Below are 18854 nucleotides of genomic sequence, written 5' to 3'. Positions count from 1 at the left end.
CCTAGATTTTCTGGAAGAGGAGTTTAATGCACAGCATGATATACATTTCTGCCTAATTAGATTTCATGCCATCTTGGATTTTTATCAAAAAACACTACTTTGCTATTCCTCAAATTTCAGAGTAAGCTTCACAAAGCTTATCAAACTTTGATACTCAACAATGGGTTAGTGAATTGAGAGCAAAGCTGCCAAACAGCAAGTGAGGCTGTATCTCAGCAATGATTTGGCAGGCTTTTTCAAGAACATAACCTGTCAACACTGTATATTTGTTAAAGGTTATAACACCATGCTAAAAATGCTTATATCTAACTGCTCTCATCATCTTGACACCTGCCTGAAAAAAGTGTTGAAAGGAATTTTCAGAAATTTTGAGGCTGTATCTCAGCAATCCATCAACATATCTTAACTTAACATGATAAGTATCTTAAAGACCAGATATATGTAACACCTTTAATTTTTTTTCTTTACATCATTTGAAGAAGTTGTGCTAAATTCATAGTTTAAAAAATAAATCCCCTGCCTTAAAATATATATATATATATATATATATATATATATATATATATATATATATATATATATATATATATATATATATATATATATAGTGAACTTCATCTAAATGTAATGTATAGAATGTATTGAATGAATGCACTGTATATATAGTGGGTAGATGAGATCTGTATATAAAGACTGCTGCTGCTTGCTGCTTAGTGTTGGGGTGTGGTTTTGATCCAAAGCCAGAACTGCTTGTAATGTGGATTAACAATGCTTAATTGTACAATACAAAATCTGTTAATGTCGTTTAATCACAACAATATAATCTTTGGATAGCAGTTGTAATGATACAATACAGAGAGTCTTTATGTTCACACTGAAATTTTCTTTAGGAAGAAAAAAAAATAGATACAGTAAATTTGATAAAAATAGATACAACTCTATTTTTTGAATTGACAAATTGCTGACTGAAACAAATGACCTGCACATAGTGATGCCCTTAAAAACACATTTTGTATTTTATGATTTGGATTTGAAAAAATTATGACAAACAAAAAAAATGTTTTGCATAAGTATAAATAAAAAATAAAAAAAGTGCAAAAAGTGCACAATGGTGGTATAAAGCTAACAAACAGCTGCAGCAAAAGGCTGTTTTACCAAGTACAAGTCTGGAGGGGTTTTCAGTGAATGATTTCAGTTTTTTTTTTTTTTAAAGATCTGCTAACAAATAATTTAGTGTGACTGAAAATTTACTTCAAAAGCATAATGGTTTGTGTGAGTGTTATTTTTGTTATTGTTATGAATCTGAAACACTATATAAAGACCTGAGCGATTACCCTCTTATTTTAGTATTAATTTTGATGTTTATTTTCCACATTTTTGCTTTTTCTTTAGTTTTTTGTTGCTGACCTACTAAAGGTTTTTGTATGGTCTGTTGTGTAAGGGCTAAGAAATAAAAAAATATATATATATTATATGTTTTATGATACAAACTAACAATGTGTTCCATATCCATAAATAATACTTGAGGCAATTGACAATTATTAACGATCCAGTATACCACTGCTTATGGTACAGAAGCATTCAAAAAGTAATAAAGCCATTCCAAAGGTTGCATTAGTCAATCTAGATATATAATTGTTCTAATAGTGCCTGCAATTAAATCAGATTACTACCTTACTGTGTGAAATTTTTATCTTAGTCATAATATTTGTACTTTCCCACACTACTTTATCAACCATCCAGTCGTTTCTACCACTATACATAGTTTTATTCAAGATTTTCCAGATTTCTTTGAATCTGACTGAGTGATGTTTGACCGTGCATAACTTACTGAGGTGACTGAGTTTTTACATTCAACCTCCTTCCGAGGGCTGAATGTTTACTGTCAACCGTTTTTCTACACTATGGATAAGGTAGCCTCAATACTGATGGTATACCATGGTATTTTTAAATGCATGAAAGAAGTGCATTTAAACTATACAAGGTCCCTTAATGCTGCTAGATCTATAGATCTCTCTATTTATTTAAAAACAACAAAAATAGATTCAATACATTCAGTAAAAAAGGCAGATTTCAGTGTTATCAATTATGTTAATGTTTTTGAAAACATTAGAAAAGAAATAAGATATCTTTTTTTATTTCAGTTCAACAGCCCAAACAAATGTCAAATGTCTACTACTTGAATACTACAAGGAACAAACAAAACCCTTATAAAAAATAAGCACAAGCTATGTCGCTAAACTCTTTAACCTAGCAGCCGCTAAACACTTGTTAAAAAATATGACCTTACCCTTGCCCTGTCTAATTATGGGCAGATATCATACTACTCTTTTTCTCCAAGAACATAGAAAAGGTTGTAGCACAGCATTTAGACTCAACCTAAACCTGCAGTCAGGACTGTGTCTCCTTGCTTGTGTTAATTAATGCTTGAACAAAAAAGTATAGTCCATTATTTCATTACAGTTGGGTATGATTATTTTAATGCAATGGCTTTCTTGATGATTTAATGAGTCCAGAAAAGAATAACTCTAGTTAATACAGAATGCAGCAGCTAGACTCCTTACTACAATAAAAATGATTTCATCATGCCATCCCTGTCTTCTACAAACCTCATTGTCTCCCAGTGAAGTTTTCATTGATTCAAAAACTATAAAATGTCCTAAAAATATATATTTTAGTAGTCTCAAATCAAAGTATTTGTCAGACCTTTTGGTCTATTATGATTATGACCATGCCTGCTTCTATCAAATGGTGCCAACGCTTAATAATGAAGATCACAGCAGGAGGAAGACCACAACATTAATTTAATTTAATTTAATGTATTTATTTTTTACAAATCTTTAGACAAGACAGTTAATTATATGGTTGCCAGATTGAATTTGTTTTTAAACTTGTTTAATAAGAAAGCATTTTCATATAATTACATGTCATTTGTATGTAAAACAGTGGGTCTATGATGCACATTACTATATTAATTGTAATATAAATTGCAAAAATTGGGAGAAAGAAAAAAGAGAATGTAGAAATCTCTTACATCTGGACTGCAAGTGAAACAAATCTGAGAGGTAGGTTGAGCATGGCTGAGATAATATGTCTGGCCTCTGTGTGGTTTATGAGATAGTAGTTTAACTGAAACCTGTTTAACCTGTTAATGATCAAATTTAACAGCAAAGTTCCATCTAAATCTAAAATGTACAGGTACATACAAGCTTCCCAATTTGTCCGGGCTTGGGACCGGCACTAAGAGTGCATTGGCTTGTGCAACCCTAATGGCTGGAATAGCTTGTAAAAGAGCAATAACTCATAATCACCTAATCTGAAACACACAAAAGAAAATTACTTGCTTTTCATAAGATATCTTCTTTGTGTTGCCGCAGGGAAATATTTCTTACCCCTGAAGCTTATGGCTTGCTAATTACGGAGCACAAACTGTCCTGATTTACATAAGGCTGCTTTGTGACAATGTCCATTATGTAGTTAAAAGAACAAATGAAATCGTAATTAAACATTTAAATGTGACCCAGTTTATTGCATTCTGGGTGTTACTGTTGTTAATACACTGAAGGGCATTTACTTTTATCATAAGGCATTTTTTTTTGTAATCTGGACTGCTTTTTTTAGTCACTATATTAAACTTTTAATATAAACTAGTATATATAAACTTTTTTTTTTTTAGCTGTAACACTGGCTCTCAGAATAACCTTATATTCAAAAACGTTATAACCACAAACTTACTTTTGATTTAGAAAGAAAAAATAGCAACATAGGATCAGGGCATTAAGTGGAATAAAAAGCATGATTTAAATATAATAAGCACAGTGAAGAAGCACAGGAATTCTACAAAAAGTAAAAAGAGAGTGTGGGTGTGAGGTAGGGGTGAGAGCAGGGGGAGAAAGTCAGACAAAAGGAAAGAAGCTTCATTCATTGATCAACATTTAGCATGAAGAAAAAAAAAAAGGGGGAAGGATCAAATGCCAGGAATGAAGAAAAACAAGACAGACTTTGACCGAGTGAGTGTACTGTATTATCTATGATCATACACGTTTGTAAGAACCACAAGCTAGAGAGGCTGACGAAACACATGCAAAGATGAAGATTCACATTGTAAGACTGCTATACATCTTTTTTTGGTCATCTTTCTTTATTGCACTGCTTTGGCACTACTATAGTCAGAGGTGAGTATTTTATCCTGCTTGAAGATTTGTTTACAAAAGACCTACGTAACTTTGAAATGTATGCCCGTGGATAATAAAGCACATATACTGAATAGGGAATAGTTAGTGTTTTTGCCTTTAGTTAACAATTATGACATTTATAGAAATACATTTCTTTCTTTTTTTTTAAGTAATTCTATTTAAAATGTTTGCCCTTAATTGAATGCTTATTTTGTAAGCACTTGTAAGTATTTGTAAGTGCTACAAGTAAAGTTTAAGGAACTTTAGTCTTTTACATGTGCTACAAGTCTATTTTAATCCCTGGGTCATGCAGGACTGGCTCTTTGTTTTTTTAAAGAAACAAAAGCCAGTCAACAAAAAGTATTGAATCTACCAGTAGTGTGCAATACCATGCTTAAATATACTGGTTCATGGTCATCAAAGTGTACCTTGCTTACTTGCTTATTTTTTCTCTAGTAACGTCAGCATATATGATTAATGATTAATGATATGAATAATGCTAGGAAATATGCTAGGAAAATGCTAGGAAAATAGCTCAAAAAACAGTTGTATTGCCTGGAGGTTCTTGCCCAATGCTAAAATAGCTACATTAACAAAAATATATTTTTCCTGGCCTTTAATGTGCCTTGTGTTTAATAAAATAATGTATTAACTTTCAATAATAGTATCAATAATAATGTATGCTTTGAAAAGGTTTTGACACGTTTTCAGAAATACATATTTTCCGATATTTTGACGGTGTTGCCATCACCGCTATTATCTGTATATATATAAATATATCACTGACAGTTAACATCAGTGCACACACACACACACACACACACACACACACATACATACATACATACATACATACATACATATACTCATGTAAATTACCCATGACTTATTTTTTATTGCATAAATGAAGTCTTCAATGTCAAACACAAAAAAGTAGGAAATTAGTAGACAATTTATATATATATATATATATATATATATATATATATATATATATATACACACACACACACACACACATACACCAATATCAATATCTTAGTATTCGGACTTGATTTCAGCATTATTAATCTCAGTATTGGTAGTCTAACAGTCTATTATGTAGAGACAGTTATGAAATATAATCAAGCTTAATGTATGGCAATAAGCATAAAAACATATATGACAGAATATAAACTTTAATTTTGCACCAAGAAGTATGAGAACATTAAACTATATATAATCAAAGTAAATAAATCTGTAGTAGAAGTAGTATAAAAAACATAAAATAAGTGGTGTAAAAAAGTAGCACCTAGACGTCGAAGGCCAGAAATGTTTTTAAACTGGGTATGGTATCAGACAAGAGGAGATGTTTTGTCAGGGTGTAAGAAAAACAATGGATGTTTTTTACCCTTGGATTTAGCAAAGAGGAGACAGTTTGTCAGGATGCATAAAAAACGTGCTGACACTTTACCACTTAATTATATATATATATATATATATATATATATATATATATATATATATATATATATATATATATATATATATATATATATATATAGTGGGGGCAAATAAGTATTTGATAAGGACACTAGGGTCACAATTGTAGACCTACACAAGGCTGGGATGGGCTACAGGACAATAGGCAAACAGCTTGGTGAGAAGGCAACAACTGTTGGCATAATTATTAGAAAATGAAAGAATATATCAATATCCCTCGGACTGGGGCTCCATGCAAGATCTCGCCTTGTGGAGTAGCAATGATCCTGAGAAAGGTAAGGGATTAGCCAGAACTACACGGAAGGACCTGGTAAATTACCTAAAGAGAGCTGGGACCGCAGTATCAACGGTTACCATTAGTAACACATTACACTGTCATGGATTAAAATCCTCAAGCCAGCACATGTCAAGGCCTGTCAGAAGTTTGCCAAAGACCATCTGGATGATCCAGAGAAGGCATAGAAGATATAATAAAATATATCTTTTTGGTATAAACTCCACTCGCCGTGTTTGGAGGAAGAAGAAGGATGAGTATAATCCCAAGAACACCATCACAACGGTAAAACATGGGGGTGGAAACATCATGCTTTGGAGGTGCTTTTCTGCAAAGGGGACAGGACGACTGCACCTTATTGAGGGGAGGATAGATGGGGCCATGTATCGCGAGATTCTGGCAACAACCTCCTTCCCTCAGTAAGAGCATTGGAAATAGGTCATGGCTGGGTCTTCCTGCAGGACAATGACCCCAAATAGTCGTCCACACCAACACCCTGGTGATCACACCAACACCCTGGTGAAGAAGGCCCGGCAGCGTCTGTACCATCTGAGACGCTTAAGGGACTTTAAACTACCCTCTCAGGTGCTTAAGACTTTCTACACTTGCACCATTGAGAGCGTCCTGACGGGCAGCATCACTTCCTGGTTCGGGAACAGCACGATGCAGGACAGACGAGCCCTCCAGAGGGTGGTGCGTTCAGCTGAACGTACCATCCACACTGAGCTCCCTAACCTGCAGGACATCTATAGCACGCGGTGCAGGACCAGAGCCAGACAGATTATGAAGGACCTCAGCCATCCCAACAATGGACTCTTTTCTCTGTTGCGTTCAGGAAAACGCTTTCGCTCCCTGAAAGCGAACACAGAGAGAATGAGGAGGAGCTTCTTCCCGCAGGCCATCCGGTGTTTAAACCAGGAAACACCCAGGATCTAGAACTGGCCCACTCTCTCCACCATCATCATCACACTTCTCTGTACATATATTCACCTTCGCACCACGTCACTTTAAACATATCTCACCGTTCGCACCACGACACTTTAAACTCTGGACTTGCACAGCACAGTGCGCTTTTTATTTTATTCATACCACATGGACTATATTGCACCATATTGCACATGGACACTTTACGGACCTTTACACCACACCATACCGCACACGGACACTTTATGGACAACCCACCACAAATTGCCTATTGTTTACATATTGTTTACATTTTTATTTTGTTTACATTTTTCACTACACATTGTTTACTGTTTATATGTATATTTGCTCATACATTATCCTTTTATATATCTATATATCTATATATCTTTATACCTTATATTCTTTTACTTTATTTTATTTATTTATTTTATTTTATTTTAATAGTTTTTCTTATACCTTATAGTTATTTATCTGCCTCCTTTTCTTTCCCCCATCCTATTCCCTCATGCCGGACCATCATACAAAACATTTCACTACATGTCGTACCCTGTATGTGTGTATGTGATGAATAAAATTTGATTTGATTTTGATTTGAAATACACAGCCAGGGCAACAAAGGAGTGGCTCCATAAGAAACATTTTAAGGTCCTGGAGTGGCCTAGCCAGTCTCCAGACCTGAACCTAATAGAAAATCTATGGCCAGGAACAGTCCCAAAACCTGAATGATCTGGAGAAGACCTGTATGAAGGAGTGGTCCAAAATCTTTGCTGCAGTGTGTGCAAACCTGGTTAAGAACTAAAGAAAACGTCTGACCCCTGTAATTGTAAACAAAGGTTATTCATTGCATAAATATTTTCTCCTCTTTCTTTTTTTTTTCTCTAACACACAAAAGAAGGAAAATTTGTCTTATGTCACCACATATTTATACACCAGCGAAAAAGGAAGTTATGAATTAATGCTTAAGCATGCACAAAAATTTACAATGGAAATAGAAGCATTTTTTACATTTAGTTTATAAAAATTCCTATTTTTGTCTTTTATGTTTTTAATGTGGGAAAAAAAACTTTGTCAATTATTTGCCATTCCTACAAGTGATTTTTCTATGTTTCTTCTCAAAGGGATGCGGCTCCCAGCACTCCACACAGCGTTACAAATGAAAATCCTGCAAAAAACAAGTAAGAAAGCCACACCAGTTTAAGTAACCTCAATTATTGTTTACAGAAATCTTTGAAAGCTATCATGAAAGACCAAACAAGCTAGTGTTCATGTTAATGTATCATACAATGTCAGGATCTCCAGGGCACACTGTGAGCACTTCCGGTTTCGCGGCATGCACTTCCGGTTTCGCGGCATGCACCTCCGGTTTCGCGGCGCGCACTTCCGGGTCGGCGGCCATCTTGCTGTTTTTCCCGCGCCTCCCGGTATATAAGGGCAATCAAGAGTTTAGCTCCTGGCCAGATTATTTTACCGGTTTCCTAGTCCCTGAGAGCAGTCTTGCCATCTTGCCTGCACTGTACCCTGACTCTGACACCTGTTCTTCTCTGCCACTCTAGTTTACTGGTTTGGACTTTGGACTGTTTTTGGTTTGTGTTTTGTTCTGCCCCGTATTGCTCTGTTTGCTGGTATTTAAATTTTTTTTTGGACTTTTTGTTTTTTTTGGTTTTGCTTCCCTGTATTACCCTATTGCCTGTGCCTAGACCCTAGATTTTCACAATGGACATTGTTTTAAAGCAGCTTTACAGAACATAAGAATTAAAGTGAATTATGTGTATTTATCTCTGAGCAGCGTGGGGTGACTTTCTTATTGTACATGTGTGGGTTTGTGTTCCAGGAAAAATGAAAGTTCTGACAAACTGTTAGGAAATGACATTTTCAAATGGGAAAAACAGGAGAACAACATTCAATCATTCAGGTAACAAACACACAGGTCCCTCTACATATACCAACAGTAGCTCTGTCACCAGGTCTTTGACTTTTTTTTTATAATCTTTTTACTCCAACAATGTCATAAATGTATATGAAAGTATAAATAATGCATCTAAATGTTAAAAAAAAGAAATTATTAGTGTGTGTGTGTGTATATATATATATATATATATTATATAATTTTTTATTAAATGTGTAAAATAAATATTTTTAAACGGAAGCCAAAAATTACTCTCCAGTAAAAGTAAAAACTTTTGACAATAATCCAATATTAAGATATAAATGTTTTTAACTGATAAAATTAAGTTAATATCATACTGATTTACTTCTATTAAAGGGGAAGTGGTAGCTTTGTCGTTAAGGTGTTGGACTTCTAGTCAGAAGGTCATGAGGTCATAAACGTAATAATTACATCTGCCATTGACAGGTATTAACTTGTTCCAATTAAAGTTAGCCACAGAAAACAATGCTAGTCTAACAAATGTTTGTACTTTTTTTTTTTTTTTTTTTTTTAACATTTTTATTTTATTTACAGCATTTGGCAAACAGCCTTATGCAGAGTGGCTTACAGTCATCGCATTCATACTACTTAGTTGGGTTAAGGCCCTTGCTCAGACCAATATCTTAAGCACTGAGCTACCTCTCTCCAGCTCTCTCTCTTTCTGGCTCTCTCTCTCTCTCTCTCTCTCTCTCTCTCTTTATATATAAAATTAAATCTTTTTTCTTTTCCCAGGTCACTTCTCAGCAGAAGTTGCAATGCTATTTTCAATGCAGTGGTTACACAGGAGAACTCACCTGTGGGAACAAATATTTCTTATGATGCAGCTAAGAAAAAAGCAAGAGTGACACCAAACCTCTTTGACATATTCCCAAAGGTATAGTGTAAGGCAATTATTCACAAAGAAAATACAATATATGACATTGTCCATATAGCCCTTATTCATCAATTTCATTTATAAATCATTTAATTGTCAATAGTAATCTTGCAATAGTAATAATGGGTGTACACATATTTAGGAGAGCCCCTTTAAAAAAGCACCATGGGATACATGTGCTGTAGTTGGCAATGGAGGCATCTTAGCCAAAAGTGGTTGTGGAAAACAAATCGACTCTGCCTCATTTGTCATCAGGTCTGTACAGAGCAAAAGGTCATTTTTATTAGTGAATGCACAAACGATACAAACTAAGCAATAAATCTATAACGAATGGGCATTTAGTGCCTTCCAAATAAGGGTCACTTTCCATTGAAATCTGGTTCCTTGTAAGGTTGGCACTGGCTTGCCAGTTCAAGTTCAAATTAAAATTTTATTTGTCACATATACATACAGAGTATTACATGCAGTTAAATGCTCCTTATGACCGTCTGACATTTAAGCATATAAAAAGGAATAGAATTTAAGGATGAAAAAAATAAAGTTAAAATATAAAAAAGTATAAAAAATATATGTATGTACATGAATCTAGATGGGGATGGATGTGTATGGCAGATATTGACTGTACTAATTTAAGTGATTTTGTTTGTGATTGTCCTTAAAGTGTCTATTAAAACCAAAGTTTGCATCCCCCACTTTTATATACATTATGACACAAGGGAACCAGGTACATTATATATTGGTATTATAATTACTCCATTAATTTTTTACCAATTTTGCATGGCTTTTGAGTTGTGACAGTGCAGAATCTTAAACGGAGAAATGGTTCTTCAACAATGCAATGGCACGCGATACCCAGACAGATAAAGTCAGCGAAACAAATTGACTGACTAACCTAAAAGGAATGTACTGACGAACTTTACACGTCAGATCTTTCCTTGGATCTCATTGTACTTTTTCTCTCTTTTGCTTCTCAGGTGTAATCTTCCTCCAGTGAGCAATGGACATGAGAGAGATACAGGAAACAAAACTAACCTTGTTACAGCCAACCCTAGTATCCTCTTTCAAAAGTGAGTCTAGGTTGTACAGTTGTACAATTGTATTGTATGCCACTCATAGGTACTATACATCTACAGATAGAGCCTCAGTTTTTAATATATATTTTTACATACACGACTTACGACCTGATATGTCATGTATAATAGAACATTAAAACATGATGCCGTCATTAATGCTATTATTGAGTTAATATTGAGTTATTATTAAAATAACTCTAATTCATTAGCAAAGAACAAATGTCTTGTGTACTGGGCCACACGGTAATGAACAATAGCGTTCTGATAATTCCAACACATTTTCAGGTGATATTCCTAAGAAATCTTAGTGCCGGTCCCAAGCCCGGATAAATTGGGGAGGGTTGCGTTAGGAAGGGCATCCAGCATAAAACATGTGCCAAATCAAACGTGCGGAGGATCCGCTGTGGCGACCCCTAACGGGAGAAGCCGAAAAGAATTCCTAAGAAATACAAGCAAAATAAATGGAGAGTGTGATGGTTAATGTATCCACCAGGTTGTCAAAATGGAAATGCCATTAGCATGCTTTTCTAAAAGGGGACCTTGGTCACAAATAACCTGACTGCTTGTATGCTCTTGCATGAACACAGGAAAAGTCATCCAAAATAACTAGAGGACTTGGTTTAGTTGGGAGAGGACTGGAAAAGCTGGACTTGAGTGGCCAAATGCTATTCAACAGGTTTAAGTTAAAAACTTAGCTTGAGTTCTTGGCAGTACAATGGAACATCTCGAGACAGGCAGACTGGATTATAGAAGAATCTCTATTCTACAATGATAAGGCTCAGCCTAAAAGCTTAGAATTTCTGAACCTGACAAACTTTTTAGCCAGAGCTAACTAGATCCTACTGCTACTTTATGCATGTAGAGAAGCACTGGAGATCCAACTGACGCATGGGTAGTAAAGAAAATCTGTGTTTCTACTGCAGAAAAGGAGAAGAAATGTTAAAGTAGAAATTATGTTCATTTTGTTCTTTCCCTGAAGACACTTTTTCCATATGTGTAAAGGTCAAGGTCATTGACAAGTAAGAATTACGTTCAGGCCCGATAAGTTTGGACCACATTTCTCTGAGACTATTCTGGTAATCCCTGTATATGCTTCCCACTGGAGGGCTTATTAATAGGGCTGGAGCTACAAAAAAATCATATAGCATAACTGAATCCAGTGAAGAGAACAGACTTCCCATTCCGTAGAAGGAGACAAAATAAATAGTGCTTCCTGTGTAAGCAGGGTCTTTTCCCCTACACATTCACACAGAAATTGAATTGTTTTTTTGGAATTACTAGTTAAACAAATTCACATGATCTGTTTGGATGATAGTTAGTACATTAATTCACAATGGATCCATGAAAGGATGATACTCATGTGATTATTAAACCTTCTGAATCCTGTTTCCATAGTGTGTATGTGTGTGTGTGTGGGTGGAATGTGTAACTCATTTCTCTCACTTATGCTCTCTACAGGTACCAAGCATTAAATTCCCGTCAGCGGCGATTTGTGACGGATATGCAGGTGTATGGGGACTCTCTACTCCTTCTGCCAGCCTTTTCATTTCAACGGAATACAGCTGTTTCTCTGCGTGCCTTCTACTCACTCTCAGACTTTAGTAACAATGGTCCACAGGCCATTTTCTTTAACCCGAGTTACCTAAGAAATCTGACAGGCTTTTGGCGTGGCCAGGGAATTCGATCAGTGCGCCTCAGCTCTGGTATTATGATGGTCAGCTTGGCACTGGAACTGTGCAACAATGTCAACCTATATGGCTTCTGGCCCTTTGGAACACACCCACACACCCACCAGAAACTCAACAATCACTATTATGATAACAAACCAGCAAACAAGAGAATGCACTCCATGCCAGCTGAGTTTAAAGTCTTGCAGAATCTCCATAACATGGGTGTGATCCACATGCACCTAGGGGAATGCACAAATGAGCAAGAATAGAACATTTATATGTCCTCATTGTTTCCTCAAGGTATTGTTTTCTGGTAGAATCTTATCTTTTTTACATTAATAATTTAAATCTTCACTTTAAAGAACTCATAGTTTACAGGTAGAAAAAAAGCCTAGACATAGTCATGGTTTATTGTGGTGTGTTTCTTTTTTCCTCCTGGTAACAAGTTTACCAACTATCTTAGAAAAGAGGTCTTAATTTTTTATGTTTTAGGAGAAACACACTCCAAAGAGTGTTTCTATAAAAAAAATGTGAATGTAAAGATGCTTTAGGGATTATCAGGAAGTTTCTTTAGACAGTAAAACAAACAAACAATTAGATATAAAAAGACCAAAGTTGACGGCAAAGAGAATCTGCAGATTCTGCACACTCTAGCAGCCAGTTCTATTTTATCTACAGTTTTGTTGCTATTATGTCCTTTAGAATCAGAATTAAGGAAGCTGCTGCAAACAGAGTGAACATTCTTATCAGCACTGTCATTGGTGTGGATCCTGACTCATTAGAAAGGGTTTCAGAGGGAAGGATGCTGCGCAAACTACTGCTATTATGAATCATGGTTTTCACCCAGATTCTACAACACCTCCGCTTTCTGTTGGAGTTTTGAGCCTGTACTGCACTTTTAGCATAGTCATTATGAAACAGAAACTGCACTGCGTACACTTGAAATCAGTATACTTGAAATCAGGCGGCCTGTGCATTTGCCGTGCATTTGCCTTCAGTATTTATTTTCTTTCCTTGTTCAAGTCAAGTCAAGAAGCTTTTATTGTCATTTTAACTATATATAGCTGACGCAGTACACAGTAAAATGAAACAACGTTCCTCCTGAACCCTGGTGCTACACACAACAACATAGAGCTACATCACAGAAAACACAGGGCTAAGGACTAGTAAGTGTCCTCGCCACATAAAGTGCAACGTGTGCAACCTGGTGCAAACAGTGCAAAGACAACACAAGACAGTGTAAGACAAATACACAAAACGCAAAAAGTGGGGACTTACCCGACTTAATGAACCTCTTTATACCACTACTATCATGTCGCAATTATAGAAACCATCAATACTATACAAAAATGCAAAAGAACAACGCGTGCCATTACAGGGAGAAGGCATTTCACATATTGAGGGTAAATACCATTTTACTCAAGCAAGAAACACAGTTAAGACTCCAAACCTCTACACTACCACCACAACTGTGCACCTACATCACCTGGAACAGTTCAGAATCAATATTTGTCTAATAACATAAAAAAACAAAAAAAAGAATGTATATACAACCTACTTACCAGAGATGCACACTCAATTTGCACCGCTCCTTAGAGGCTGTAATCCAGTGGTACCGCTCGTGGGCACTGGTCTGGAAGTGGTGAACAAATCCTTTCCCGGGCTGAGACAAGCTAGCTAGCTTCAGGGTTGGCCGACCTTCTCACGATGTCTAGCTTTTCTTGGAAATGTATTTTTAAGTAGGTCCAAGACCGAATTAATTTCTCGTCCTCCCGTCAACCATTTTGTGGGCATTAAGAAGTCTAACTCAGATGTATTGATGTGTGCAGATAACTACAGTTATCTACTTAATGCAATTTTACTTGTTAATTTTTTTTACTCTTTTGATACTCTTTCTCTTATCAGTAAAACTTATAAATATAGATTGTCTGAAATGATTATTGTAAACCTTAATATAAGCAATACAAAAAGCATTTACCTGCTCAGAGTTTCAAGACATGAAAGTAATATCCCACTTACACTTTTCTTTTTGTACTATAACGCAAACATCCCCCAAAGGTACTAAAACGTCTATAGTAATGTGTCACATATGGTATGCTTTTTTTTTTTTTTTTGTTATTAGCAAACAAAAATTAAAGTGTACTAATAATGTAGTGTTTACTTAGAATATGCAATATCACCAAAAGTACAAAGTTGAATTGCATGTGTAAAAAGAGATCTCATGAACAGTATCAGTTGATGAAAAGCAGTTGGAGCTTTTCAGAAACTGCTCATTTGCCCTCAGATCATGGTTTCTTTAGGACACAGCAAGTTTGTAAAAGCAAGATAAAACCATGTTTATTTCAGTGTAGAAGCTGTCATAATTTGTTGACACATTGCAAACAAAGAGTTTGGGTTATGAAAAATATGAATGCTTTTTGAACTTCATTATCATAAAATGATCTTAAAAAATTTGGTGAAGTTCTGACCAAAGTTCTAGGAAGTCGTTTGTTTTAATCACTGTAGTACAGCTATGTGGCAAATCAAGAGTGAGTAAAACTATACCTCAAAGTTTGTGCCAAATGATAAGTAAGTACTTTTTAATTCTGTGTGACTCATAACGACCATATATGTTTATAAAAGTGTCCTGGAGGTTTGAGATTGTGAAAAAGAATTAATAATAAACTCTATTAAGTCATATTTTAACTACAGCACAATGAACAAAACTAGTTAAAATGGTTTGTCAGACGTCTTATCATTTTATCTGGAAATTACTGTTTAACAGGAACCCAAACCCAGAGAACATTCTCATAGCTAGAACCTCATGAAAATTTTCTCACAGGGTCCCACTGTAACACGAGCTTAGTACAATTTACCTCATCAGCCAGCAGGTGTCAGAGTTACTATTTTATTCTATTTGACCCAGTCAACAATACAGTGCATCCTTATATATTCACAGAGCTTCACAATTTTGTACATTTTATGTTACAGCCTTGGATGATAAAATTCATTATCTTCCTCAAAATTCTACTAACAATAGTGCATAAGAACAACATGAAAGAAATGTGTTTGTAAATCTTTGCTCAATACTTTGTTGAAGCACTTTTGGCACCAATTACAGCCTCAAGTATTTTCAATTATGATGCTACAAGCTTGGCACACCTATTTTTTTTGGCAGTTTCTACCATTCTTCTTTGCAGAACCTCTCAAGCTCAATGCACAGCCGTTTTTAGATCTTACAGTTACAGCATTTGGCAGACGCCCTTATCCAGAGCGACTTACATTTTATCCCATTCATACAAGTGAGCAGATATGGGGTTAAGGACCTTGCTCAGGGGCCCAGGTGTGGTAGCTTGGTATGGCTGGGACTTGAACTCATGACCTTCGGATCCAAAGTCCAATGCCTTAAATCACTAAGCTACCACTAAGCTACCAGATCTCTCTAGAGATGTTCAATACCGTTCAAGTCTGGGCTCTGGCTGGGCCACTAGAGGATATTCAAAGAGCTTTTCCATAGCCACTCCTTTGCTATCATGGCAGTGTGCTATCATGGCTGTTGTGTCCTGTTGGACGATGAACCCAGTCTGAGGCACTTTATAGCAGGTTTTAATCTTTCTGTTCCTGCTGCTGATAAACATCCCCATAGCATGATGCTGCCACCGCCATGCTTCACTGTAGGGATGGTATTGGCCAGGCAATGGGCGGTGCCTGGTTTCCTCCAGACACAATGCTTGGCATTCAGGCCAAAGAGTTTTTTGTATCTCATAGTCTAAGAGTCCTTCAGGTGCCTTTTGGCAAACTTTTTGGGCTTTCATGGGCTCCAATGTAGCAGATTTAGACCCAATCACCCCAAATCTTCTGCTCATGGGGCAGCAGCTCTTTACCTCAAGTGATATACCCTGCCAATGAATACATAGGACGACATAGATGGAGACAAAGTCAAGTTCTCACTGATAATTTTTGGTCAAGCTTCATGAGACACTACTTACCCAATCTCCAACTACGCCACAAATGGCATGCAGAGACTAAAACCCTTGCAGTTGGGTCTGTCGTCATGATTGTTGATCCCCAGTTACCACGAGCCCTTTGGTTGATCGGGAGAGTGTCAAAGACATTTCCTGGAGCAGATGGACAAGTTAGGTCTGCAGAGGTCAACGTTAAAGGTCGATTATACACACGGCCAGTTACCCGTCTCATTAATCTACCAGAGATAGCAGATGAGGATGACACCAAGATCAAACCGACAGACTTTTAACTAAGAATTAGGAGCAAATATGCTATGCATATTTGGGGGCGGCAGTGTAAGAAAGGATTCCTATTCAGTTGTATTTCCATGCTTCACCACTAGAGGCAGATATACAGTTTACCAAGCAATGACAAGCTACCTATGACATCACAGTGCACCGTCCTCCATCAAGAGTATAAAAGGCCAGAACACGGAGCCGCGGCATGCATTCTGTATAACGCAACCCACTGAACAGCAGCAAGTAGAAGACAGCAAGAATCACCTCGTATACAATCAATTCTATACCCAGTAAAGTAGAGTGTCCTGTATCGTGTTTTTACTGACACACTGGGGCGAGTACAATCCCCTAATTAGCGCAAACCAGATAGCGAGAATTCTTATATGGTCCTTTGAGCTAGAGAGGAAACTTCTTAACAAGTGTACTGTATTATCTATGATCATACACATGTTTGTAAGAACCACAAGCTAGAGAGGCTGACGGAACACATGCAGAGATGAAGATTTACATTGTAAGACTGCTATACATCTTTTTTTCGTCATCTGTCTTTACTGCACTGCTTTGGCACTACTATAGTCAGAGGTGAGTATTTTATCCTGCTTAAAGATTTGTTTACAAAAGATCTACGTAAATTTGAAATGTATGCCCGTGGAATTCAAATACACTGAGCATAATAAAGCACATATACTGAATAGGGTATAGTTAGTGTTTTTGCCTTTAGTTAACAATTATGACATTTATAGAAATAGATTTTTATTTTTTAAGTAATTCTATTTAAAATGTTTGCCCTTAATTGAATGCTTATTAGGAGGAATACCTTAATTTTTACTTAATCAGATTTGACTTTTTGTATCTTGTAAGCACTTGTAAGTATTTGTAAGTGCTACAAGTAAAGTTTAAGGAACTTTAGTCTTTTACATGTGCTACAAGTCTATTTTAATCCCTGGGTCATGCAGGACTGGCTCTTTGTTTTTTAAAGAAACAAAGAGCCAGTCAACAAAAAGTATTGAATCTACCAGTAGTGTGCAATACCTTGCTTAAATATACTGGTTAATGGTCATCAAAGTGTACCTTGCTTATTTTTTCTCTAGTAAAGTCAGCATATATGATTAATGATTACTGATATGATAAATAAAAATGATTGAGTATAATACTGCATGAAAGACAGAAATCACTGTATAATGGTATTGGCAGTTTTAATGTTCTGACACTTCATCCTTATCGCTATTATTGTGTCCATAGGAAAATAGCTCAAAAAACAGTTGTATTGCCTGGAGGTTCTTGCCAATGCTAAAATATCTACATTAACAAAAAAGTGTGTAAATATAAAGTATATATATATATATATATATATATATATATATATATATATATATATATATATATATATATATATATATATATATATATATATATATATATATACAGTGGGTACGGAAAGTATTCAGACCCCCTTAAATTTTTCACTCTTTTTTATTTTGCAGCCATTTGCTAAAATCATTTAAGTTCATTTCTTTTCCTCATGAATGTACACATAGCACCCTATATTGACAGAAAAACACAGAATTGTTGACACTGTTGCAGATTTATTAAAAAAGAAAAACTGAAATATCACATGGTCCTAAGTATTCAGACCCTTTGCTCAGTATTTAGTAGAAGCCCCCTTTTGATCTAATACAGCCAGGAGTCTTTTTGGGAAGGCTGCAACAAGTTTTTCACACCTGGATTCAGGGATCCTCTGCCATTCCTCCTTGCAGATCCTCTCCAGTTCTGTCAGGTTGGACGGTAAACGTTGGTGGACAGCTATTTTTAGGTCTCTCCAGAGATGCTCAATTGGGTTTAAGTCAGGGCTCTGGCTGGGCCATTCAAGAACAGTCACGGAGTTGTTGTGAAGCCACTCCATCGTTATTTTAGCTGTGTGCTTAGGGTCATTGTCTTGTTGGAAGGTAAACCTTCAGCCCAGTCTGAGGTCCAGAGCACTCTGGAGAAGGTTTTCGTCCAGGATATCCCTGTGCTTGGCCGCATTCATCTTTCCCTTGATTGCAACCAGTCGTCCTGTCCCTGCAGCTGAAAAACACCCCCACAGCATGATGCTGCCACCACCATGCTTCATTGTTGAGACTATACTGGACAGGTGATGAGCAGTGCCTGGTTTTCTCCACACATACCGCTTAGAATTAAGGCAAAAAAGTTCTATCTTGGTCTCATCAGACCAGAGAATCTTATTTC

General features: G+C 36.1%; 2 protein-coding genes across 2 annotated transcripts in view; both read left to right on the top strand.

Moving 5' to 3' along the window:
* Positions 1 to 3978: 3978 nt before the first annotated feature.
* On the top strand, positions 3979 to 14279 carry LOC310740553 (alpha-2,8-sialyltransferase 8F-like). The gene is made up of 7 exons (XM_083567421.1): positions 3979 to 4175; positions 7977 to 8033; positions 8690 to 8770; positions 9518 to 9659; positions 9802 to 9914; positions 10634 to 10726; positions 12191 to 14279. The coding sequence occupies exons 1-7, from the start codon at positions 4090 to 4092 to the stop codon at positions 12669 to 12671; spliced, it is 1053 nt and encodes a 350-aa protein (XP_083423547.1). The 5' UTR covers positions 3979 to 4089; the 3' UTR covers positions 12672 to 14279.
* Positions 14280 to 16330: 2051 nt separating this feature from the next.
* LOC310739960 (uncharacterized protein) overlaps positions 16331 to 18854 on the top strand; it is a 34248-nt gene continuing 31724 nt past the window's right edge. Inside the window, exon 1 of the mRNA XM_083566252.1 lies at positions 16331 to 17207. Within this exon, the coding sequence (XP_083422378.1) occupies positions 17122 to 17207 (86 nt within the window). The 5' untranslated portion in view covers positions 16331 to 17121. The remainder of the gene's footprint in view (positions 17208 to 18854) is intronic.

This window comes from Silurus aristotelis (genome assembly GCF_946808225.1).
Source record: "Silurus aristotelis genome assembly, chromosome: 17".
NCBI lineage: Eukaryota > Metazoa > Chordata > Actinopteri > Siluriformes > Siluridae > Silurus > Silurus aristotelis.
Note: the sequence above shows the minus strand (reverse complement) of the source record. Positions and strands in the feature narration are given on the sequence as shown.